At 32.4% G+C, this 22,035-nt stretch overlaps 7 protein-coding genes across 16 annotated transcripts in view; 2 read left to right on the top strand and 5 right to left on the bottom strand.

The window, feature by feature from the left end:
* LOC126875450 (tyrosine-protein kinase Btk29A-like) overlaps positions 1 to 9,864 on the bottom strand; it is a 216,335-nt gene extending 206,471 nt beyond the window's left edge. For 4 of the 5 annotated variants that reach the window (XM_050638374.1, XM_050638372.1, XM_050638375.1 and 1 more), the window contains exons 1-2: positions 9,568 to 9,733; positions 4,792 to 4,977 (exon numbers count right to left, since the gene is read on the bottom strand). In XM_050638374.1, the coding sequence (XP_050494331.1) occupies positions 4,792 to 4,977; positions 9,568 to 9,570 (189 nt within the window). In that variant the 5' untranslated portion in view covers positions 9,571 to 9,733. Of the gene's footprint in view, positions 1 to 4,791; positions 4,978 to 9,567 lie in introns of all 5 variants that reach the window. The other variant, XM_050638371.1, reaches the window with a different exon arrangement.
* Positions 1 to 22,035, bottom strand: part of LOC126875441 (uncharacterized) — a 299,435-nt gene that overhangs the window by 42,757 nt on the left and 234,643 nt on the right. The gene's annotated exons all lie outside the window — the stretch shown is intronic.
* LOC126875451 (mediator of RNA polymerase II transcription subunit 7) lies at positions 9,944 to 11,357 on the top strand. The gene is made up of 3 exons (XM_050638377.1): positions 9,944 to 10,775; positions 10,842 to 10,994; positions 11,069 to 11,357. Exons 1-3 carry the CDS (start codon positions 10,446 to 10,448, stop codon positions 11,267 to 11,269), a joined length of 684 nt encoding a protein of 227 aa, XP_050494334.1. The 5' UTR covers positions 9,944 to 10,445; the 3' UTR covers positions 11,270 to 11,357.
* On the bottom strand, positions 11,706 to 15,882 carry LOC126875443 (apoptosis inhibitor 5). Its single transcript, XM_050638360.1, has 9 exons — positions 15,588 to 15,882; positions 15,174 to 15,335; positions 14,902 to 15,067; positions 14,648 to 14,808; positions 14,378 to 14,575; positions 14,108 to 14,299; positions 13,650 to 14,033; positions 13,416 to 13,569; positions 11,706 to 13,335 (listed from the first exon to the last, which is right to left on the bottom strand). The coding sequence occupies exons 1-9, from the start codon at positions 15,687 to 15,689 to the stop codon at positions 13,247 to 13,249; spliced, it is 1,608 nt and encodes a 535-aa protein (XP_050494317.1). The 5' UTR covers positions 15,690 to 15,882; the 3' UTR covers positions 11,706 to 13,246.
* LOC126875449 (electron transfer flavoprotein subunit alpha, mitochondrial) lies at positions 16,642 to 19,461 on the bottom strand. 3 transcript variants are annotated; one of them, XR_007693426.1, is made up of 6 exons: positions 19,313 to 19,461; positions 18,649 to 18,978; positions 18,094 to 18,546; positions 17,848 to 18,020; positions 17,227 to 17,402; positions 16,642 to 17,139 (listed from the first exon to the last, which is right to left on the bottom strand). XR_007693426.1 is itself a non-coding variant. In XM_050638368.1 (5 exons), the coding sequence occupies exons 1-5, from the start codon at positions 19,352 to 19,354 to the stop codon at positions 17,618 to 17,620; spliced, it is 1,026 nt and encodes a 341-aa protein (XP_050494325.1). In that variant the 5' UTR covers positions 19,355 to 19,461; the 3' UTR covers positions 17,411 to 17,617. The 3 variants fall into 3 exon arrangements, 2 of the variants coding, with proteins under 2 accessions (XP_050494325.1, XP_050494327.1); XM_050638368.1 differs by lacking the exons at positions 16,642 to 17,139; positions 17,227 to 17,402 and adding an exon at positions 17,411 to 17,645; XM_050638370.1 differs by lacking the exons at positions 16,642 to 17,139; positions 17,227 to 17,402 and having other exon boundaries at positions 17,747 to 18,020.
* Positions 19,345 to 20,457, top strand: LOC126875455 (60S ribosomal protein L39). Of its 2 annotated transcripts, none has more exons than XM_050638387.1 (4): positions 19,345 to 19,363; positions 19,946 to 20,027; positions 20,136 to 20,239; positions 20,324 to 20,457. In XM_050638387.1, the coding sequence occupies exons 2-4, from the start codon at positions 20,025 to 20,027 to the stop codon at positions 20,370 to 20,372; spliced, it is 156 nt and encodes a 51-aa protein (XP_050494344.1). In that variant the 5' UTR covers positions 19,345 to 19,363; positions 19,946 to 20,024; the 3' UTR covers positions 20,373 to 20,457. The 2 variants fall into 2 exon arrangements, with proteins under 2 accessions (XP_050494344.1, XP_050494343.1); XM_050638386.1 differs by lacking the exon at positions 19,345 to 19,363 and adding an exon at positions 19,493 to 19,641.
* LOC126875452 (39S ribosomal protein L22, mitochondrial) lies at positions 20,523 to 22,029 on the bottom strand. Of its 3 annotated transcripts, none has more exons than XM_050638380.1 (4): positions 21,871 to 22,029; positions 21,163 to 21,369; positions 20,869 to 21,082; positions 20,523 to 20,788 (listed from the first exon to the last, which is right to left on the bottom strand). In XM_050638380.1, exons 2-4 carry the CDS (start codon positions 21,364 to 21,366, stop codon positions 20,568 to 20,570), a joined length of 639 nt encoding a protein of 212 aa, XP_050494337.1. In that variant the 5' UTR covers positions 21,367 to 21,369; positions 21,871 to 22,029; the 3' UTR covers positions 20,523 to 20,567. The 3 variants fall into 3 exon arrangements, with proteins under 3 accessions (XP_050494337.1, XP_050494336.1, XP_050494335.1); XM_050638379.1 differs by having other exon boundaries at positions 21,808 to 21,958; XM_050638378.1 differs by lacking the exon at positions 21,871 to 22,029 and adding an exon at positions 21,538 to 21,702.

Here is a 22,035-nt window from a genome sequence, read left to right as displayed (position 1 = left end):
TGTTACCAAGGCGCCACGGTGATCACCGGTGACGACCAATAAGATAAACGGTCCATTGAGGAAGAATGTAGTCTTACATCATCAATTTATTATTATTTTTCCACTATATGCTTCGAATAATAAAAATACTCTCGTGGCGTCTTCAGTGAAGCATGTGATTTCGGCGTGGCAGTCAAAGTGTTTTAAAGAAAGCTGCGTGACAGGATAAGATGGTGGAGACAGGAGAAGGATACAGAGGGTTGCTGTTTCCGGTGGTTATATCTGAGCAACGTAGTAATAGCTGGCTCGATTTAAGCGACGGAACTGAATGGTCATCATATCGCGATTAAATTTCACGTTTAGCGCGAAATAATTTTGTGAGCGGTATCGAGAAGAGAGGAGGGTTGATTTGGTTTAAGAAATACGGAGTATAGATGGTTAAATATCGCAATTAGCTTCGATGTTTGATGGGAAATGATTTTGTAAATTGAGGAAGAAGGATAAAAGTTCATAATAAAGAAGGGTAATCTGATTTGAGACATAAGAACGGATGATTAACTTATTGCGACTAGATTTCACGGAAGTGATTTTGTGAATTGCTAGAGAAAAGTAAAGATCGACGATAAAAAAGAAAATTTTCGTTAAATCGTTTGTTAAAAACAATATAATGAAAGATAATGAGATAATGAATTTATTTTAAGAGGTAAGAACCAGTGGTTAAATACTGCGATGATGTTTCATGAGAAATAATATCGCGAGTGGTATCGAGAGAAAGGCAAAGATTTATGAGAAGAAAGGAGATCTGTTTTTTTGAAATTGTGTTTCAAATGATAATATGGCGGAAGATTTCTGAGATAATAATGGATGGTTAAAATATTGAAATGCTACTGAAATGCTATTGTACGAGGATATAAAGGGAATGAAAAAAACTCTGCTTTATTTTATATTCTTTGTATACTAAAAAAGGAATTTCAATTAATAACGTAAAACATTCTCATTCAATTGTTTTACTTGCACTTTGGCTGCGAAAGATAAATTTTTAGCCAAATACACCGAGCGTTCGAGCTTTGATGGTAAATAAAGAAAACTTCCGATACGAGAAAAAGGGAGAGCGGCTAAAAAATCCATTTAGAAAAAACCAGACAGATCGAATAAGGATTATAGAGGAGTTGCCTCGACTATGATCGCGATGTTAATTGATATGGGTTTGGGATTGTTAATTAATCGATGCACGCAGATTCGATTTTCTCCAATATATTTTTTCGCCTCGTACAACACGTCTTAACACACAGAATACACTTGGTCAATTAACACGTGGTCGACTTCTAAGACAAAAGAGCGTCGTTAGAAGTCGTACCAACTTAGCTTGTAGTAACTAGCAATCATGCCAACCTAACATTTCTCAACGCGCGATAGTGGGAGAAGCCTGCTTTTGCCGGTTATATCTGTAAATGGCTACACCACGGTGTTCGTTCAGGTCGAGTGTCCAGTGGCCGATTGCGCTGATCTTTCGGTTTGTAATTTATTGCGGAGAATTGGAAGAGGTGCCTGTTTCCTGGATGTTTGCGTTTCTACCTACTTTCCGGGTTACGTAAGCGCATTTATTCGAACATTTCGAGGCTCGAACGATCTTCACGTTTTCTAGAATTGATAGTTCATAAAGGTTGAGAAAGTGAAAGATTCTAATTGAGAAATGTATAACAAGACAGGAAAGTTAAATTTGTGATTTAAATTTGGAATTATAGGAAGAGGAATATACGAGCTTAATATGCAAAAATTGATTACTACTAATATCAATGGAGTATAAATGTATAGTTCGTTTAAAAGAAATGATTTGATTTTAAATTAGTTTTTGTTAACTTGCCCAAATTAATGGAAAGTAAAACTATCTTCTTATTTTGCGCAATCTCTTCAATTACAATTCTACGTTCTAAGACTGAAGAGAGGTTTTAATCGAACGTATGTATTTTTATTGGTCACAGCCTATATATACCAGCTAATGAGATTTCTTTTAACAAAGTATAATGATGATATATCGTGTGCTTTCTCGTTTCACGCTGAGAACTTTCTTTGTAGCTCGTTAGACGATCGACCATTAAAAACTAAAAAAATAAAAATGTGAACCAATAAAAAACTAATACCAAGCTACTCTTTTCCACGCCACAAGTGATTTATTTATGTTATCGACGTTTAAAAAAAAAAGATACTCAAGAGCAAAATATCTTAGGTAGAACGAATAAAACACAAGCGAATAAGAAAACTCGCTGCTTTAATACATTTTTAGAAGCACTTTCGCACAATTAATCGCACCTTGACACTAAAAATCCCTCCACATCTTTATGCGTATACGTATACGTACATATGCTTTCTGCTCCTCGTGAAAGCTTCCTGCTACCGTTTCTCCTGATCATGAACAAAGCATCTAAAGTAACCAGAGAAAACAAGGAATAATAGGTGGCTTTTTATCGGCCGGGCAGAGATAATATGGTGAGTTTAGCGTCCGGAACGCTAGTGGCGCTTGTCAAGCGCAAGGTAATGTGTATAAAGCAATTGGCCCTGATTCGAGGCGTACCGCTAGCAAACTCAGCGTTATTATTCCCGTCATTTGCATTCTCATACGCGTCCCTTTTCAAAATTCTTCCGAGATATCGGACTCGACGCGAGTATCGTTCTTTTCATTCTTTGTCTCTTCTATTGGCTTGGCAACTAAGTGATTGCGGCTTTTGTCATTAGGTGGTAATGACAAAAGCCGCAATCACTTAGTTGCCAAGCCAATATATAACAATAAGCGACAAGACGAGGAAACTCTACAAACTTCCTTACAGAACGCAAACTACACTATTCCTCAAACTACATTATATTTTTATAATAACGAAAATTTTCTACACGACGCAGAAATGTATGTTTTTATCTATTTCTTTCTTTTGAAAAAAGAGTAAAGGTTAGATATTATTATACAATAAAATAAGGAGAATTAAAAATTGTAAGATACAGAAAATTTGAGGAGAAAATAGTTGAAGAAGTTTATGTACGAAAGATTCCTGTCTATTTTGGACGCATCAGCCACAATTATGGTAATCGCTCGATTGAAAACGTAATAATGTTCAAGTGGGAGATTCAGCGCAACTGATTTTCACCCACTATCAATTCTCCCGTGAATTGTAGTCTCGCGCAACTGATGATGTTTCAGGATCGTTAATTATCGATTCCGACGGCCTCTTAGTGCGTTGCACGTCGCGTGAATTTTACGCTGCAGCAAAATGCTGTCAGTAGGAATCGCGAACGGGGCGAAACGAAAGGAACAGAACCAAATCGATCTCGGCTCGTGCCGTTACATGATCAGACGCTCAGGCTCAGATCAGAGAACTGTTTAATCTACTTTTTAATACCACTTTCTAACTCTTTTATCCGTTTTCCAATTCTCCTTTTCATCCAATTAGACCTCGTTTTCGTGAAACCTGCTACTTTTAGCGTAACATCGAAAAGTTAAAGACGCCCTCGTCCCTGCTCAAATTGAAAACATTTTTTCACGAGAATTAAAACGCCAGAGCTGAGTCCATCGCAAGTGTTAAAGAGCGATATTGAAGGAAACTAGCGGCACGTAAGAACGAAGGGCAAAGAAATTGCCACGTAAAAAAACCTCCGCCAAATAATAGAAAGAAGACGTATCGAAGAAAAGTCGAGAAGCACTTTCTCTCGGGCTAAATCAAAACACCAAGATGGTTCGTCCTTTTTTCCCTAAAACGAACGCCATCCAATCTAAGTCACATTTAGTTTTTTCCGGTCTAAAGGCTTTTGCCCGCCGTCTCGCTCAATTCGCCGCCCCTCAAGGCCGTTCTCTGTCACCCTAAAGCTTCGAAACCATCGTTTCCGTGTTTTCAACGAGTTAAACAGGTGAACACACGCTGCACTCTCGTCTCGTCTCATTTCTCTGAATCGCCGCCGACGAATTCCACGGAAATTCATTGCAGATCGCTGGAAATCGCTGGAGACCCCGTGTATCCGGACTATTTCGAAGCAATTATCGAATGAGAAATCGCATCGTCGAGTACGTTTCTTCGACTTCGCAATTACATCGATACGGTCCGTACGAGTTTTATTTTCTTTCTCCGATTCCCCTTTTTTCCTCTCCTTTCATTCCGAGGAAAGACACGTCGACCTGGTTTCGACGAACACAATCCTCGATGATCGGTACCACGACGAAAACCAGGCCAAAAGGCGAGGCTACAAACACGGTTAGGTATTTATAACGAATTGAAAGGCAAATTAGTGGAACCTGGCGAACCAGTCTCGAAAACCTTGGAACCTACTTTGTTCAATGAAAGTCTTGGTTTGTCCGTTCCATGAGAATTCGTGTCTGTTTAGAACGAAGGGGAGGAAAGGGAATAACAATGGCTGCCGTCGTCCCAAGTATTAATCAGCCCCCGAAGTCGTAAATTAAAGTTACAAGGGTGTCTGGCAAGTTTTAAGTGAAACGCCAAAAGAGGGGTTGCATCGAAATATCGTTTGAACGTTTTTCATCGCTTAATTTCTGTCTGCTCGATTTATCAAGCTATATTTGCAGTCTATTTACACGGTGAAACTTTTTGCTTGTCTATTTCATTTGTCGATCTGGTTACCGGCTTATTTACAAAGAGAAAACCCTCTTCTTCGATCGCTAATGGAGCAGACGTTTTTTTCGGGGCAACAGAGAAAGGCCGTTAATGGGGCAGCTATGGGGGGGGGGGGGGGGGGGGGGGGGGAATACAGAGCAAAAAACAAGTGGACGGAGTGTGACGATGTTGAAATTGCAAAAAAAGCTCGGTTACGTACCTCTCCATCGCCGTCGTAGTAGACGAGGTAGCGCCTCGTCAAGACGAACCAACGTTGCTTGTAGTTGACTGGTGTGAAGCGTTTCTTGTTCTGCGAACGCTTCACCATGAACCCCTGCCGCACCACGTCCCCGCTTTTTGGCTCCGCCTTCCCATCTTTCCCCGCCATTCCCAATGGAGGGCCACCCTGCACACAGAAAACAGTATTAAATTGTTATCGATGTTTCTGTTTCAAATGATACAATGAACCAAGTAAATGGAGAATTACTTAAGGGGGTGTTTTGAATTACAATGTTCTAAAACAGCGGTTTTTTGTGATTTTTTTTAGAAGGGAAAGAAAGAAATGGTTATTGAATTTGGAGGTGTGGTTTTATATACAGGGTCATTTGTAACTAAAAAAAATTTTTTTTTTAATTTTTGAAAAATCTACAAGTACAAAGTGCACGCGTACCGAGCGAAAATTCAAAGTCGATTTTCTCGAAAACGAAGCCTCGAACGAAAAATTTTTATTCTACATTTTCGACTTATTTTTTCGCGTAGAATCACCCCCTTTCCGCTTGTACCACCCTTGTTGCCAACCACCCTGTATATTTAACGAATACAAAAAAATTTTTTTTGAAGTAAAAAAAAATATTGTAACAGATTTCTAAGTCTATTTTCATGGGCTGCAGTTTTCAATCGGTGGGAAAGACCCGCCTCGTAATTCTTGACTGAAACAAAAAACCAAAAAAGGATTAAGTTGTTATATATTTTTCCTCTGGGTAAACAAAGGCAGAAAAATGTGAAATTAAAAATTTTGGTGGATTTAAAAAAATGTTAAAAAAAAAATAAACTAAGGTGCTATAACAATTATCTAAATAAACTTTTTTTCTGCCTTTGTTTAGTTCACCCAGGAGAAAAATATACAGGGTGGTTGGTAACTGGTGGAATAAGCGGAAACGGGGTAATTCTACGCCAAAAAATAAGTCGAAAATATAGAATAAAAATTTTTCGTTTGAGGCTCTGTTTTCGAGAAAATCGACTTTGAATTCTCGCTCGGTACGCGTGCACTTTAGCACGTCTCGTTATAACGGATCTCACTGTAGATCGTTAAAAAAAAAAAAAATTAAAAAAAATTTTTATTCTATATTTTCGACTTCTTTTTCGCGTAGAATCACCCCCTTTCCGCTTGTACTACCAGTTACCAACCACCCTGTATAATAATTTAATCCTTTTTGGTTTTTTGTTTCAGTCAAGAATTACGAGGTGGATCTTTCCCGCCGATTAAAAACTGCAGCCCATGAAATGGGCTTAGAAATCTGTTACAATTTTTTTTTACTTTACAAAAAATCTTTTTATATTCATTAAATATATATAAAACCATACCTCAAAATTCAATAACTTAATTTCTTTCTTTGCCTTCTAAAAAAAAAATCACAGAAAAACGCTGTTTTAGAACATTCTGATTCAGGACCCCCCCTTAATAGCACTGGTTTCTGAATTGACGTGGTTCAGTAGAATGATGGAAATTTGACAAAAAAATTAATGAATAAACCGTGGAAATTTAAAGATGCAAAATTCTGTAGAGTACATGTTATATGCAAAAATATATAAAGTATTTCAAATACATATATCAGATCATAATATTGGCTTGGCAACTAAGTGATTGCGGGTTTTGTCATTATGTGGTATTGACAAAACCCGCAATCACTTAGTTGCCAACCCAATATTTACCGGGTGGAAGAAATTTCTGCGTGAATTGTATTCCTTTGAATTGTTTCACGAAAACAGAACGGAATATATGGTGAAGTAAATAGCGATTAATGAATGAATCGAAATGATCAATTAGGCAATTTTCATAAGCAAGTGGCGAACATTTTTGAATATTATTTTACACGAAGTGTGATTTCGTGCAATAAAGTGGTATAGACTCGTCGTGGGTAACTGCATCGTTAATGCCACTTACGAGTTACTTTAATCTGATAGAAACACTTAATTCTTCGTTTCTATGAAACAACGTTGCAACGTTCCGTAGAAACTTCAAGTTTCTCGCAGTTAACTTGGTCGAAGATCAATTAGGCGAGTCGCGCGATGAACTTTCAATTATCCGAATAGTTTGCAGCCTGAATACTTTTTATTCCCAAAGAATTCCATCGAACATAGCTTAAACATAATTCAAGGTAAATACGAACAAATAACATTAACTAGGTTGGCAACTAATTGATTGCGGATTTTGTCAATACCACCTAATGGCAAAATCCGCAATTACTTAGTTGCCAATGCAATACAAAACCAAGTGGTTGTATTTGGACAACAAGTTAAAAAAAAGAAGATAAGATTACCATATCAGAGAGTAAAAATAGGATCATGATATCAATTGCATGAAGAAAAGATTATATTACACACGTGATAATAAGTTTTATATTTATCAGAGATTTATCAGAGAAAGAATGTTCAAACCCTGGTGAGCCAAATATAAAGGTTTTAGGGATCCTGAACCTCCATTAAAGCCAGGGTGACTCGACCACGAAGAATTTCCATTCAAAATAGAGAGCCAGAGAGACAGGCTGAAACCTTCGGCCGCGTTCTCACGAGACAAGCCTAGACCATTTTCGGTGCTGTAAAAGAACTAAAGAACCAAACAACTTCCCACAGGTTGAATCATTTTAATCCCGCGAAAAGTTATACAGAGCAACCCATTTCGATGTATAAAGTAAACGAATAAATTTGTTCTTATTCTTCTTTGAAATATTTGTTCCATGTTCCTTGCTTAAAATACAACAATAATAAAACAATGCCGTTAAATTCATTCGTACCATTTGATCTACGAGATGAAACAATAAAAAGGCCTTTGTCTGTATATCATCGATTCACTTTTTCAAAACGTATCCATTTACAAATGAAAATATACGAAGGTACATCTGTGTCGCGTTTATACCGACAATCACGATTGATTTCCACGGAAAGTTCACAGAGAAAACGCGAAATCTGTTTGGCGTAAAACTACGAGGCAGTCTAAATAAATAGCGTAAACAGTGGCTAACGCGCGCCATCGACAATTCGAAGCGAGAACGCGTGTCAACTAACACGCATTCGTCGATCGCCAGCGCGCACGCGCACAAGTACGATTCACGTGTTTTACGTCTGCGTCAAACTTTTTGTCCCGAACTTCTGCAGAAGACTAAGATTTATCTAGAATTTTCCTAGTAACTTAATAGTCTGTCTTTAATTTTAGATAGATATTTTAAAGAGGCTCAAAATGAGGTTGAATGTATCTTAATATTTATCTTCATAAAAATTATCTTATCAAGCTAATTAGAAAAAAAAAACATATATTATATATATTACAACATTGCTTATTCTCAACTTTAGTTAAGACGAAACCTTCTATATCACTGTTGACAATTAATTGAAATTTATAAAAGGAAGTAAAATCGATAGAGAAAGAATACAATTTTGTATACATGAGAATATACATATTTATCACATAGTGCATAGAACTGGTTACGATTCGACAAAGTACCAACATGAACCGAACGCTTGACACGAAGCACTCGAGCGAACCTCGGTGACCGCCTACTTCCACTGAAGTTCTTTTGTAACTCGTGTCTCTGAAATTTTAAGGCGCCGCCTAAACCGCGACGTCCTTTGAATTTCCGTTTCGTGCTTTCCGCGCTTCTTGGAAATGGGAAAGGAATGAGACACCGCGATACGTTGGACAAAACCACAGAATAACTGTCTCTTTCGTTAAGCGAAGGAAATCGAATTACTAAAAGTTTATTTTGGTACAATTAACTGTCACAATTACTTATTAAATACCTGTGGAGGATTTTTTTACATGGAAAAATTATAAGTTTCTTATTATATAAAGTGGAAGAGAATTTTAAATTATGTTACTATACAAGGATGTTAAATAAAATTATTCGAAGAATTATTTACAAAAACATCTACGTATTAATTAATAACAAATTTACAAAATAAAAATATTCTAATAGATAAAATTATAAAGAAACAAATATAATGAGAAGTAAAAGAATTGTATTGACAATATTGACAAAAAGAAACAAAAAGAAATAAAATAGATTAGATGAAAAAATATAACCTAATACTATACATAACAACATTACCTGTATATGCGCATATATGTATATATAAATATGCAAGCAATAAAATATATCTATTTATAAAATTGTTTATAAATACAATCAGTTTCGGCCATCTTGGCTTTCGCTCTTACTTCGTTTTACAATAAACTGCAAATGCTTTTGAAACAATAATTTAAAGCGAGTAATTTAAACAAAAAGCGTGTATTTTTTAAGTAAATTATTCGTCATGCTAACTTTTTATTAAAAATTTTTAAGTCAACACTCGCATCACTTTCTGTAGAAAATCAATGAGAATGAACTCTAACATATATGTAAAGAACTTTAGAATGTATAAAATTTGAAGCCTGGTTGATCAAAATCCATCACAATTTTTAAATATCGAACTGATGCTAGTTTTATGGGCCACCCTGTATACAAACCATGCACGAATTCTGAATCAAATTCTATTCTTTGTTTTGACCGTGGTTTAGGATTTTTCGAAAAAATTATACCACCTTACAAGCATTTAATTACACGAGGGCAATCACAGAGGCATTCCTTTCGAAATTGCCAAAAATAACAGAACAGTGAGATCAACGACAACGCGATAGTTTGTGGTTATCCTGACACTCGGCTATATGGATATTTCTATGTGAAAGTTCAATCGAAATAGTATTGATACGCACGAAATTCATATGAGAAAATCAACTTACCATGCACTAGGGTACTGCTACCACCTCGCAATTTCAATGCTTGTCAGAAACATGACCGGTGCCTAAACAAAGAATTCACGTGGAACGAACGCATACACACACCGACAATCTGTCAAACGAAGACGTTGGAAATTCACGAGATAGCAGGAAATACCTCACTACGTTAGTAAAGCATTTATCCGAAATATCGCGCTGCCGCGAGAATGATTTACCAAATGGAAAACAAACAATATCTACAGATCGGCTCTTTCGTTTTGCTAGTTAAACAACGAAAATCCCCAATCTGGGTTCGACGTCCTGCTAGCATTAACGTATTAACTGGCCAACAGAGAATACCTGTTGACTCATTTTAAAAAAACAAGATGGCGGATCGAAGGCTACGTTACATGTTGTTTTGTTTTAGTTGCACGATATTTAGCTCTTGTTAATTCGTAGTGAAAAGTCCGTGTAGCGTGCATAGAAATATTCTAATTGATCGTATGTTTACAAAAAAAGAAGGATCGATCAAGAAATTCGTTGAAAATATTGTGAAATGATATTAATGTAACCTAACGTATAGTATCACTATATCAAGTGTGAAGCTAGAATCTGTCATTCAACTTTGTAATATATAAACATTGATTTTGCAATATTACTATAAACTATTATTTTTTATTATTATGAATATTAAATAAGCAGAATATGAATTGTGTGAAAAAAAAGTGATAACTACGCGCGAAATTACGGACCTGCGCACTAACTTGGACGTTCCGATCAGTTTGACAACAGTGTTTCTTTTAGTTAAACCTAACCTATTGTGCATTTTTTGAAAGACTCTCATCTTAAGTGCAATTGCTTTTTATTTTTTTCATTAAGAATACCAATATCAAACGTGAAAAATGGCAGCACCAGAAGCGATACAAGTTAGTTCGCTACCCCTACCTCCAGTGCAATATATTAATTTGTACACAGACGAAAATGTTCGTCGAGGCAGAGCACCACGACCACCACCGCCGATACACGATTCTTATTCAATGTTTGGAAATGTATTTAACGCAGACGATACAATCATTAGGCCACTCGAAGCTCAAGGAATTAAAAGGTTATATCCTCAGCATTTCGATCGGCGACGAGAGTTGAAAAAATTGAATCACTCATTGCTTGTTAACTTCTTGGATTTGATAGATCTGCTCGTACAATGTCCTGACAGTCCAAGACGTGCTGAAAAGGTAAATACTTAATGTAATGACCTGGCATATAATGCAAATACTCACTGTTTCTTTTATTGTTTTTAGGTGGAAGATCTCAGTTTATTATTTATTCACATTCATCACTTGTTAAATGAATTCAGACCGCATCAAGCAAGAGAAACGCTAAGAGTAATGATGGAATTGCAACGCAGACAACGTATAGAAACAGCACTTAGGTTTCAGAAACATTTAGAAAAAGTATGGTTCTCAAATTTTAATCTTTTGTACATTTGACAATACAATATTTAGTTAAAATTCCCATATTTTTTCAGGTTCAAGAAATTTTACAACATGCATTGCAAATGTTACCAGATACTTCAGAATTGGATTCTAAATTAGCAATAAATACAGATGCTATGGAATCTGTTGATAATTTAGGTTCTGAACAACAAACTCCAGATCCATGTAGTCCAAGTGATCGCATTATGTGCAAAACAATAGATGATATGATTTCAACAAATGGATTGTATTAAATGAATTTCTTTTCTTATAAGATGCTGTAAAAAGTATTGTAATTATATTTGTAAGATACATTGTAATAATAACTATTCTACAAATACAGTTTATTTGTTAAACGACAAGAAACAATATTATATATACATTGCATATACTAAAAAAACACATTGCAGTTTAAATATCTTTTATTTCTTTAATAATGTAATAAATGTATTGAAGTGAAATTTACATATTTAAAATTATAATAAACAGAAATAATAGTTTTAGAATATTACAATATACTAATACATGAGCAAATTTGATATAATTACATAATTAACAAGTCACAAAACATTTGTATTAAATATTAATTCAAACATGTATGAATATTCACTAACTGTAAATTTTTTACAATCTTTTTAATTAGCCATATATAGTGACATTCGATATTGGGCATAAAAAATACAACATATATTATGCAATAGTATTGTTTATTAAATTAAATGATAATATATTCATGAATTATTATTATTAGTATTACACAAGTTTTATTCAATGGTGGATAGGAAAAGGATACAATATGTTTTAAAACTCACCTTACAAAACAGCTACCATCAATATATAGATAAAAGACAATATACAACCGTACCTTGGTTCCTGAAAAAAGTACATTATAATCATTTCTTATGAGCCTCCACCTTGGACTTACTGGACAACCTGTAATCAAAACATGATTATTTTTGTTCTGCTTTCCCATCCTCAGTCAGCAATCACCACACAGCATCTGCAAGATAAAATGTATACAATAAATTACACCTTCATTCATGTAATCAAAGAAACTTTTTGACTTGAAAAATCACTTGTTCATATTGTTTGTTTATTTATATTATTTAGTAAACGATTTTATAATTTTATGCTGATCTTTATATCATTTTAATATGTCTTTTTGTACTCAAATTAGACATTTTAATAGAAGATTCATCCATTCAGTTAAAAAAATATGTAAACACTTAATAATAATACAAACATAGGATTAGTAAATGTAGCATATAAATCAATAAATATAACTAATTTCGAATCTAAGAAAACAACAGCTGTTTTTAAGTTTCTTTGATTTCATTATTCTCTCAGAATTAGATACTCTGTCATTATCCCTCTGCTTACTCTCGTCTGCACTTCCTGTTGACAAAAGAAATGAGATATGATCAAGAGAGAAAGGACTAGGAAGAACTAGGAGATAGGGGAATACATTTTGATACTATTTTAATTACTATTTTTTGATGCCAAAATTGTTATGGCAGAGAAATATTGTCTGTCTTTTGCAAATACGTGTAACACAAGTGTCCTAGCACAAGCCAATCATTATACAGTATGAATTTGTAAATATTTTGTATCAAATAGATGTAATTTTTTGTTTGTGACATCTGATGTTTCTTCAAATACTTCAAATGACTCATGTGTTGTGTTGCCACACCATTTTTTCTTCGGTATTTCGTGTATATTGTATTGCCTGTTAAGGTACCTGGTTTAGAATTTTTGTAATAAACACTTCTTCAAGTTCATGATATCAAGTTTCTCCACTTCTTTCTCCATAGCTGTTCACTTTTGTAAACTCAGGTTTCTTCAAATTGTATTTTCCAGTTATTTAACAATGAATATAAAAAAAGGTTCTGATAACACCATTAGTACAGTATTACACAGCAATGTTCTCTTCTTTAAATGTCAATATTTCGTTACTGACATTATCACTATGTTTAGTAAACAATCGATTCTTACAATTTTGTATTTGAAACTTGTATATGTACTTAAAGCTTTCACAAAAAACACTTTCTTTACACTAAGATTTATAGGATAAAAAATTGTATTTCTCCCTTTGTCACTTCTCTTAAACTCACTTTCAGTAAATAATCACTTTTAAGTCCTTCATCTTAATATGTACATTTTACAGAACTGGTTTAGTCTTTTATATTATTGGAGCTTTTACTATATCATTTTTCAACAATTTCAGTCATTAATTAATAAAAATTTTTTCTCCATGTTCCACGACCTCTTGGTCTATAACCACCTCGACCACCTGATCTATTTCCTCTAAATCTACCTCGACCTGTAACAAAAGATATAAAGATAGATTTTTATTTTATTTCTACATATTATTTTATGAAATAAAAATGCTTCTTCAATTACCATAATTTGATGATATGTTTGAGCTATATTTTCCACTAGGAGGAGTATACAATTCTCTTTTACTTTTATCTTCTTTACTTCGTTTATTTGAATTACTGTCATTTCCAAACGTAATGGGTGTATGTCTTTTTTGAGCAGACGAATGCTTTTCATTCTAGAATAAGATACAAAAAATGTATTACAGTATTCAAAATACCACATTTCTAAAAAAATTGTAACTATTTTAATACGTACCTTCTTATCATTAGCTGTTGTTTTCCATGAAAGATGTATAATACTTTTAAAACTAGGTGGTGAATGAAACAGATCTTTGATTAAACTATTGATATTATTTGTCGTTTTTAAAGCAACAACTTTTAACTGATTTTCCTCTGACTTCAACTCCTCTTCCGATTTGCCGCTAATTGCCTCCCGTAATTTTTTTATATAGCCTTGAATGCCACGTGCAAAATACTGTAATCTTAATCTAAATTCCTTAAGCTGTTCTGGATCTTTCATTAAAAATTCCGGAGTTTGTTTACACAGTTTATGAAAAGTATACATAAGGCACTCAACATGACTGAATTGTAATTTTGGTACTTCAGTTATTTCTGAGACTGGCGGTAGTGGCATATATGTCTATAAATATTGAAACAGTATTAATATTTTCGATATAAAATAAATTTTTGCTCCTAAATAATGTTATTACTTACAATAAGAGTATTATAAAGCTGCTGTACTTTTTCTTCTGGTTTATCAATTGTTCCACAAAATACAGCTAATTCAGCAAGAAGCTTTAATAATTCCAATTGTACATCTCTTCCATTGGGTGAAGTAATTAAAGAAAGATGTGGTAAAACTTGTACACAAATGTAAGAAACGAATCGTGATGAATCTATTTGAGACTAAGGAATAAATTACATTACATAAATTTTCATTAATAATCATAAAATGATATATAAATATAGTTAAAGTATGCTTACACTAAAGAATGGAAGTGCGTGTTTAATACATTGTACAAGTCTGTTCCATTGTTCAACATTAGTATGCTTGAATGGTTCAGACAATTCAGCTTGTTCAACTGTAATATCTACTAATTCTTGTTGTCCACTAATTGTTGAACCTAATCTAGTCCACGCAAGTACTTCCATAATACTATGAAATTCATCAGCAGTAACATCCTATGGAAAAGGAAGTATTATATAAACAGTAATTAAAGAAAAAATTCTATTATTATGGTAAAAAGATTATACCTGTAACACTTTCTTGCATTCTGAAATTAAAAGATCTTCTGGTTCTTTAGTAATAATGTCATGACCTATTGCTTTTAATTTTGTCGCTAGAAACTTAATGCAACGTTCCCGCGTTCCATCATCCCCATTGATAATTTGACTAAAAAATCCACTTATTGTTCCTTAAGAACAGAATATATTAAATATAATTAATACCTCATTACAATATCATTACATTGTGATGTATCTATAACAAACAATGATATACTCCATACCTCTTGGGTCAGTTTTCATAAGGGACATAACACTGTTATGAACAACAGCTAATTCCGATGGATCTTGAGCTTGAAGTAATTGAGCTAAAATATCTGCAATTCTAGCTGTATGTTCTTTATTATCCTTACATAATGCAGGTAAATCTTTAATTGCTTGTTTTCTTATCTGAAAATATCAATATATCAAATCATCAAATTTCCATTGTATGGAGACTTTAATACAAATGTGTATGTATTCGCATATGTGGTCAAGTGATATAAATACTACATACAGCCATATCTTCATCTTCACATAGATCTAAATGAGCATCTATAGCCTGATCAGCTAATTTTGGAAAATATTTAAAAAACCTTGCAATGAATTGCGATGCTAATCGTTTTTCTTTCGGTGATCCTTTCACTGCTGTCAGAATTTCTAAATACTCTTTCTCATGCTGAAACATACAAATAAAACGTTTAGACTCATAATATTTGCCGCTTTCTTCGCTTAATTATTTATGTACAATATTGGCTCATTTCTATTATAAAAACATCGTTAAATTAACTTGAAGCTTACGAAATTAATATACATATTTGCATGTTTTAAATGGGATAGAAAGTTTTATTTATGCTTGCAAATACATAAAATTGTAAATGTTAGAATTAAGTAAACGTGGTTATTAAATATAACCAAGCTCGTCAATTACCTCAGCCAATTTATCTTTGGCATCAGCCAAAATGCCAAAATTTTTGTACAATTTTTCGATACTGTCCATACTCATGATAAACTTATTATCGAATTTCCACATCTATAGACACAAAACACATAAATACGATTATATACTTAAAAATCGGTAATCTAGCCGGCCATACACGCCAATGCACCACGCCAAGAAATGACAAAGATGGCAGCGATTCCACACATATAAATATGTACGCACGTATAACAGAAGTAAATACGAAATAGCAGAGAGGAAATGAGAATGTTCACGCCCGCAGTTCTAGTTGTTTTACAGTACAGATGCTGCACCATGCGGCCAAGTTCTGAAGCTGGTACACGCTAGCATAGACAAGAACCTATTGAGTTCCACGCTACAAGAACCTATTTAATTGTACGGTCCTACGAAAAGTCGTAAGGCTTAAAAAAAATATCTACTTTTCTATCCCAAACCAACCTGAATAAATGGGGCGTCAGAAATAAATAAATCAGAATGCGTTTATATAAATAACAGATTATATTCCCTTGAAATTCGCTTACAGTGTCGTGTTTCGTGACATTTTAAATAGAAAAATATCACATATTGATGAAAGTGTCATAAAAAGGGCTAAAGTTTTATTATTGCATTGTGAATAATATTGCTTGCCGCTACCTGCGTAGTTGGTAGTAGATGTTTAATAAAAAAAACTATGTAATTGTTTTATTATAAATCCTAAGATATTATCAGAATGCTAAAATGTCCCTACCATAAGTATATTTTAATTGAAAAAATGGCAGCATTTCGTCCCCAAATGCAATTCCTTCTCAGCTATTATTGTTGTATATATAAATTTTTTATAATACAAGAAATATTTGATAATTGCACAAAAATCGGAGCGCAAATGTTGCAATACTGGAGATGTAGAAACGATTCTATTTTTCGAAACTAAGATTTTACACGTGTCGAATGTAGGGAAGGGCAATGTGAATGAAAGAGAAAGAGGAACTGAGAATCGAAGCGATCAATAAATATTAAAAGGCTGTGATAAGCTGAGACCTCGAACTTAAAAATCAAACTTTCTTATTTTTTATTTGTGACCAATGAAACTTTTACCAGCATGTTTCTTACATTTTTCGGATTAAAATGACACCAAACACGATGTATTTTGGCGCATATTTCTATACTCGTTTTAATCAGAAACATCTCACAAACACGTTTGTAAAAGTTTAATTTTAAAAAAGTCAAAAATGAAAGAAGTTTCACTTTTAAATTAATACCTAGATACATTGCCTCGTGGATATCTGACATTGGATCATGTTACACTACTCGAGGGTCAACAGGCTGTCGAGCCTTTCAGTGCGTCAAGGGAACCTTCTCTCCGTCGTGGAGATGACGAGTGTGCAACGAAGACTACTTTTTAGTTGTTAAATAGCTTTTTGGAAAAACTAATAAACATTTGGATATAAAATTTTGCATACTCTTATTTTGCATATTATTTATTTACGGCTCAACGAATTAAGTGATCCATTATCGTTTGAAAGAAAATATTCTCTTTTCTTGTCTGAAAAAAATATAATAAACAATTAGTCTCTCTTTTCTAGGCAACTTACAACTAGTTCAATTATTGCACGATTTGGTACTCTCATACTTGTTTATTCCGGATAGAAAAATAGATATGAATTTTCCCACAGAACCGTACAATTAAATAGGTTCTTGTAGCATGGAACTTGTCTATGCTAGCGTGCCACCAGACTCCTAATTTTATAGGATCTTGTATATGCTAGCATGGCTACCTTTAGCACTTGGTGTATGGTGCAGCACTAGCTGGGGAACAACCAGAACCATCATAGCGTATACACTATCATTTCCTCACTGAGAAGCTTATTATGGCGCTAAAGTCGAAAACTTAATAATAAATATTATCGAAATTATTGCTTTAATTAGATATTTGTCCATAAACTTGGAGAAATTTCATCTTTTCATGTATGCTCTGAATACATAATAGTTTGTCATAAAATCCATAAAGATACTTTATAGTATCATATGTTATGCTTCAAATAGGAGAGCCTAAAATGTTGTTGATTTATATAAATGAAAAAATAATACTATTTTAATCTTAGATTATTAATATACAGTTAAAATAAATAGTTATAAATTTAATATTTATAAAAAAAATTATATTTTTAATAAATGTTTTGCATAAATATATTTTGTATATATATGTGTGTGTGTATAAAAAATGTCCTTATAAAATATTGTTAAAATTTACAATTTTTCTGTAAGTTCAGGAACAGCCTTGAATAAATCAGCAACTAAGCCATAATCAGCTACTTGGAAGATTGGTGCTTCTGGATCTTTGTTAATTGCCACAATCGTTTTTGAATCTTTCATACCAGCTAGATGCTGAATTGCTCCAGAGATACCAACAGCAATATATAGATTCTAAAAGATATGAATTGAAATGTAAATAATTTTTTAGCGGTTATAATAGACTATAACTAGAAGCCAAGCTTACTGGAGCAACAATTTTTCCTGTCTGCCCCACTTGCAAATCATTAGGCACATAACCAGCATCAACAGCAGCACGGGAAGCGCCAACTGCAGCATTAAGTTTATCTGCCAAACTATATAATAATTTGAAGTTATCGCCAGACTTCATTCCTCTTCCTCCAGATATAACGATTTTTGCAGATGTCAATTCTGGTCTATCAGATTTAGATAACTCCTGTTTAATGAATTCTGCCAATTGTGATTTGTAGTCACCAGCTAGTGCAGGTTCACACTTGGCACTGCCTCCATCCAAAGGTATTGCTTCAAATGCAGTGCCTCTCACTGAAACTATCTTTATATTGTCTTTGCACTTTAAAGTTTGAATTGCATTTCCTGCATAAATTGTACGGATGAATGTATCTGCTGCTTTAATACCAATAATATCACTTATTGGAGACACATCTAATTTAGCTGCAACCTTAAAGAATGAAAGTTATATACAAACTATGAAAAATACTTTTTATCTATAGTAATATATATTTAAAGGTAGAGAAAACAGACTTTCTAATTAGATGCTTACTCTTGGCAATAGTGCTTTACCAAATGCAGTAGCACCAGTTAAAATATGGGTAAATTTATGCTCATTTTGAGTAGCAAGGATAAGAGGCGTTAGTGCTTCTGGAAGAAATCCTTTAAAAGCGTCGCTCTCTGCCACCAAAACTTTGGATACACCATTAGCTTTACTGACACTTTGTGCAACTGCATCACATTTGGTACCAGCAACTAAGACTGTTATATCACCACCAATTTTTTTTGCTGCACTTAATGTATTACAAGTGATAGGGGCTAGAGATTCATTATTATGTTCTGCAATAACTAACGTGGATTCATAACGTGCCAATAATCCATACTAAAATAATAAATAAGTTCCTTAAATATTAATCCTTTTTGAAACAAGTAATTTATAATATCGTTTTAAATACCTCATTTGTTTTTATTTTTAAATTAATATAATTTTATTTTACAAAAATATGCGATTTCATATAAAATTAATACATTTTTATTTAATATTATTATTCTTTATAAGTAAAAATGTTTCATACAATAGAAGAAACATACAATATTATAAGTATAATAAAAATTAGTTTTGTTTCCTATTAATCCAAATCACTTATAAGTATCGATCAATTGGTTGGTCATTGAAACAATCGAACATCAAGGAAATATAAGTTTCTAATACTCACTTTGTTCCCAGTTCGAAACGTTCTAAAACAAGTGGTGAACATATTTGACAAGTATAATTTTTAAACAATTTCTTTTAACAATATGTTAACTAAATCGTGAAAACTAATTTGTATCAATAAAGTCCAAAGTTCCAGGGAGGAATAACAATAAAACACATAGTGATAAAAAAGATATACAAACTGTGACGTAATAATGTTTTGAAATAACTCGATTAGATATTTAAACTAAATTGAATAAGTTAAATTTGATACTCCATTTATTAAAATTAAAATTGTTATATAGAAATATATGTTATTAAATATACTTTATAAATATATCATGAAAAAATGTAAATATATTTTAAGTTAATATCTATATTAAATTTTATAGATAAGATGGCAAATGTGTCTTTTTCAAGCGTCAAAACGAACATTGCTAATTTGAAAACTCTCAAATTTTTTAACTATATGGAAATAATATTATATTCTAAAACATCTATTAGATTCTGTATTTTTTTATGTAATATTTGCTCTTTTTAATATTAGATATTTATTCTTCATATTATATTATTTTTATTTTTTATCTGTTTTTAATGTACCATAAAGATTCTATATCTAGTATTTATTTTATTATTCTTGGTAACTTTTATATAGTGACATTTGCCTGGTAGAAAACCTGTTCAGAAAGACGCAGGAAGATTCTCGACCATTTCATTGATTGTGTTTGAGCAAGATGGTAAGGTTTAGGTTATCTAACAATTCTTTTCACATCCTATTAATTATATGTAAATAATTGTTAGAAAATTTTATTTAAGACATACATAAACTACATGTTCTGTTTCAGTCTGCTCACAAAACATTTATTATCAAGCGGAAGCTTGCCAAAAAGTTAAAGCAAAACAGGCCGATTCCACAATGGGTCAGAATGCGTACTGGCAACACTATCCGGTAAGAATTATTAAAATATATGTATTTTAGTATTTTCCTTTTTAATCATTGCACTATTTATTATTATTATAATTCATTTTATAGGTACAACGCCAAACGGCGTCACTGGAGAAGAACTAAGTTGAAGTTGTAAAATGAATTTGATATGTATTTGCCTTTTTGATTGCTATATACATTAATCGTTTATTCGTAAATAAACTCTAACTTTAACATGTAAATTTGTATTTGGAAATAATAAACCCTAATCTAAACTTCGATCAAAGTACATAATCTCAGAAAAAAGTATGATGTATAATTATTTATTTACATATAACCATATATGTGTATATTATAACGAATTATATATTTTGCGGGTACGCATTTGTTCCATCCATTCTTCCAACCATTCTTCGCCTGTTTTAGGTGCTGGTTGATAATAATGTTTTGGTGGTTTCCCTTCTTCTAAACGTACAAAGTAATTACAATATCTGTAATGTACTATTCCTATCCTTCCTCTAGCATGACGTCGTATGCCTTTTATTATAATACTCTTTGTTGCAAAAGATTCAGCTGAAAAATACAATGAAAATCTATAATGCTGTAGTACTAAAAATATTGAAAACATTTTATTTCTTTTTCAATATACTTACCAACCCATAAGTTACTTTTGAATTCAATATTATGTTCCTCTACAGCCATACGTTGTGCCTCTAAGATAACTTCTTTTGCTATAGCTGCACCTTTCTTCTTCAAAAAGCTCAATTGTTTAATAGCTTCATCTACACTCATACCTCTTACAAAACAAGCAATATACCACATATTTAATGGACTATATTTAATGAATTTTTTTACGTGACAGACATACTGTAAGATATAAAAATATAGTGAATAATTATATTTTAATTAATAAAATGGAATTATTTTACAATATAAAATAAACTTACACCTGGTCTTTTCTTTTCACCTGGTTTTTGCGGAGGAAAAACAACTTTATTATATTTAAGGAATCCTTTATTTGATTCTTCTTCTTCTTCATTTTTATACCAATTGTATGATCTTTGTTGTATACTAGATAAACAATTGGAGTTATTTGCATTAAATATTTTGTTTGATATAAATCGTTGTACACATTGCCTTATACCTAGCATTTTCTGTAAATGTGAAAATGTATATAAAATTAAGAACTAATAATTAAAGAATATTCATTTATTTCTAATATAAATTCACATTTTGAAGAATTCAAAATATATTAAAAGATAACCTTGCAGTTGAAATGCATCATAAATAAATATCATTTAATAAATAAAAGATATGATTACCTGAAATAATTTATAAACGTTTGACAATTATACGAATAATAATGTTAAATTAATGCTTGAGTATATAACATTAGTTTATAATATACAAATAGTTTCAAACTATTGACATAGAAAATACATTGATTCTAAAGAAACTAGAGATGCCACTTTGGCAGTAATATTTTAATCTAACATATACGATCAGGGTATATTTTTTGACAAATTCTTATTGTAAATAAAAGAAATTATTTATGATAAAATAAAGTTTTTGAATTATATAAAAACAATTACTTCGTATAATTTGCAAGAAGTAATATTATGTCTTAGAAAATTATTCAATACGCGTTTATTTACTTCTTTATGTAGGTCGCTTTATGTTATTGTTAACAGAACTTTTTTGAATTATACAAATTTCAGTTAATCGATGGCAAACATTCTGATTGGTTGATTTTAGAGTTAAATTATTCAGGTCCGTGAATAAAAACAATAATTATTATATTATAAGTAGCGCCTGTGAAA

Source organism: Bombus huntii, chromosome 18 (assembly GCF_024542735.1).
Source record: "Bombus huntii isolate Logan2020A chromosome 18, iyBomHunt1.1, whole genome shotgun sequence".
NCBI classification, from domain to species: domain Eukaryota; kingdom Metazoa; phylum Arthropoda; class Insecta; order Hymenoptera; family Apidae; genus Bombus; species Bombus huntii.
The sequence above is the reverse complement of the archived record's forward strand: the minus strand, read 5'-3'. Positions and strand labels throughout refer to the sequence as shown.

Coding starts and splice junctions, on each gene's coding strand:
- LOC126875451 (XM_050638377.1), top strand. CDS start 10,446: ATGGCAGCACCAGAAGCGATACAAGTTAGTTCGCTACCCCTACCTCCA. Junction 10,776..10,841: donor GTCCAAGACGTGCTGAAAAG/GTAAATACTTAA, acceptor TATTGTTTTTAG/GTGGAAGATCTCAGTTTATT. Junction 10,995..11,068: donor TTCAGAAACATTTAGAAAAA/GTATGGTTCTCA, acceptor ATATTTTTTCAG/GTTCAAGAAATTTTACAACA.
- LOC126875443 (XM_050638360.1), bottom strand. CDS start 15,689: ATGTGGAAATTCGATAATAAGTTTATCATGAGTATGGACAGTATCGAA. Junction 14,300..14,377: donor ACGCACTTCCATTCTTTAGT/GTAAGCATACTT, acceptor TTTATTCCTTAG/TCTCAAATAGATTCATCACG. Junction 14,034..14,107: donor AGCTTTATAATACTCTTATT/GTAAGTAATAAC, acceptor CAATATTTATAG/ACATATATGCCACTACCGCC.
- LOC126875449 (XM_050638368.1), bottom strand. CDS start 19,354: ATGTTCACCACTTGTTTTAGAACGTTTCGAACTGGGAACAAA. Junction 18,021..18,093: donor CAGGAAAAATTGTTGCTCCA/GTAAGCTTGGCT, acceptor CATATCTTTTAG/AATCTATATATTGCTGTTGG. Junction 17,646..17,847: donor CCTGAACTTACAGAAAAATT/GTAAATTTTAAC, acceptor ACAACATTTTAG/GCTCTCCTATTTGAAGCATA.
- LOC126875455 (XM_050638387.1), top strand. Junction 20,240..20,323: donor CGTACTGGCAACACTATCCG/GTAAGAATTATT, acceptor TTCATTTTATAG/GTACAACGCCAAACGGCGTC.
- LOC126875452 (XM_050638380.1), bottom strand. CDS start 21,366: ATGCTAGGTATAAGGCAATGTGTACAACGATTTATATCAAACAAAATA. Junction 21,083..21,162: donor GTGAAAAGAAAAGACCAGGT/GTAAGTTTATTT, acceptor TATATCTTACAG/TATGTCTGTCACGTAAAAAA. Junction 20,789..20,868: donor CAAAAGTAACTTATGGGTTG/GTAAGTATATTG, acceptor TGTATTTTTCAG/CTGAATCTTTTGCAACAAAG.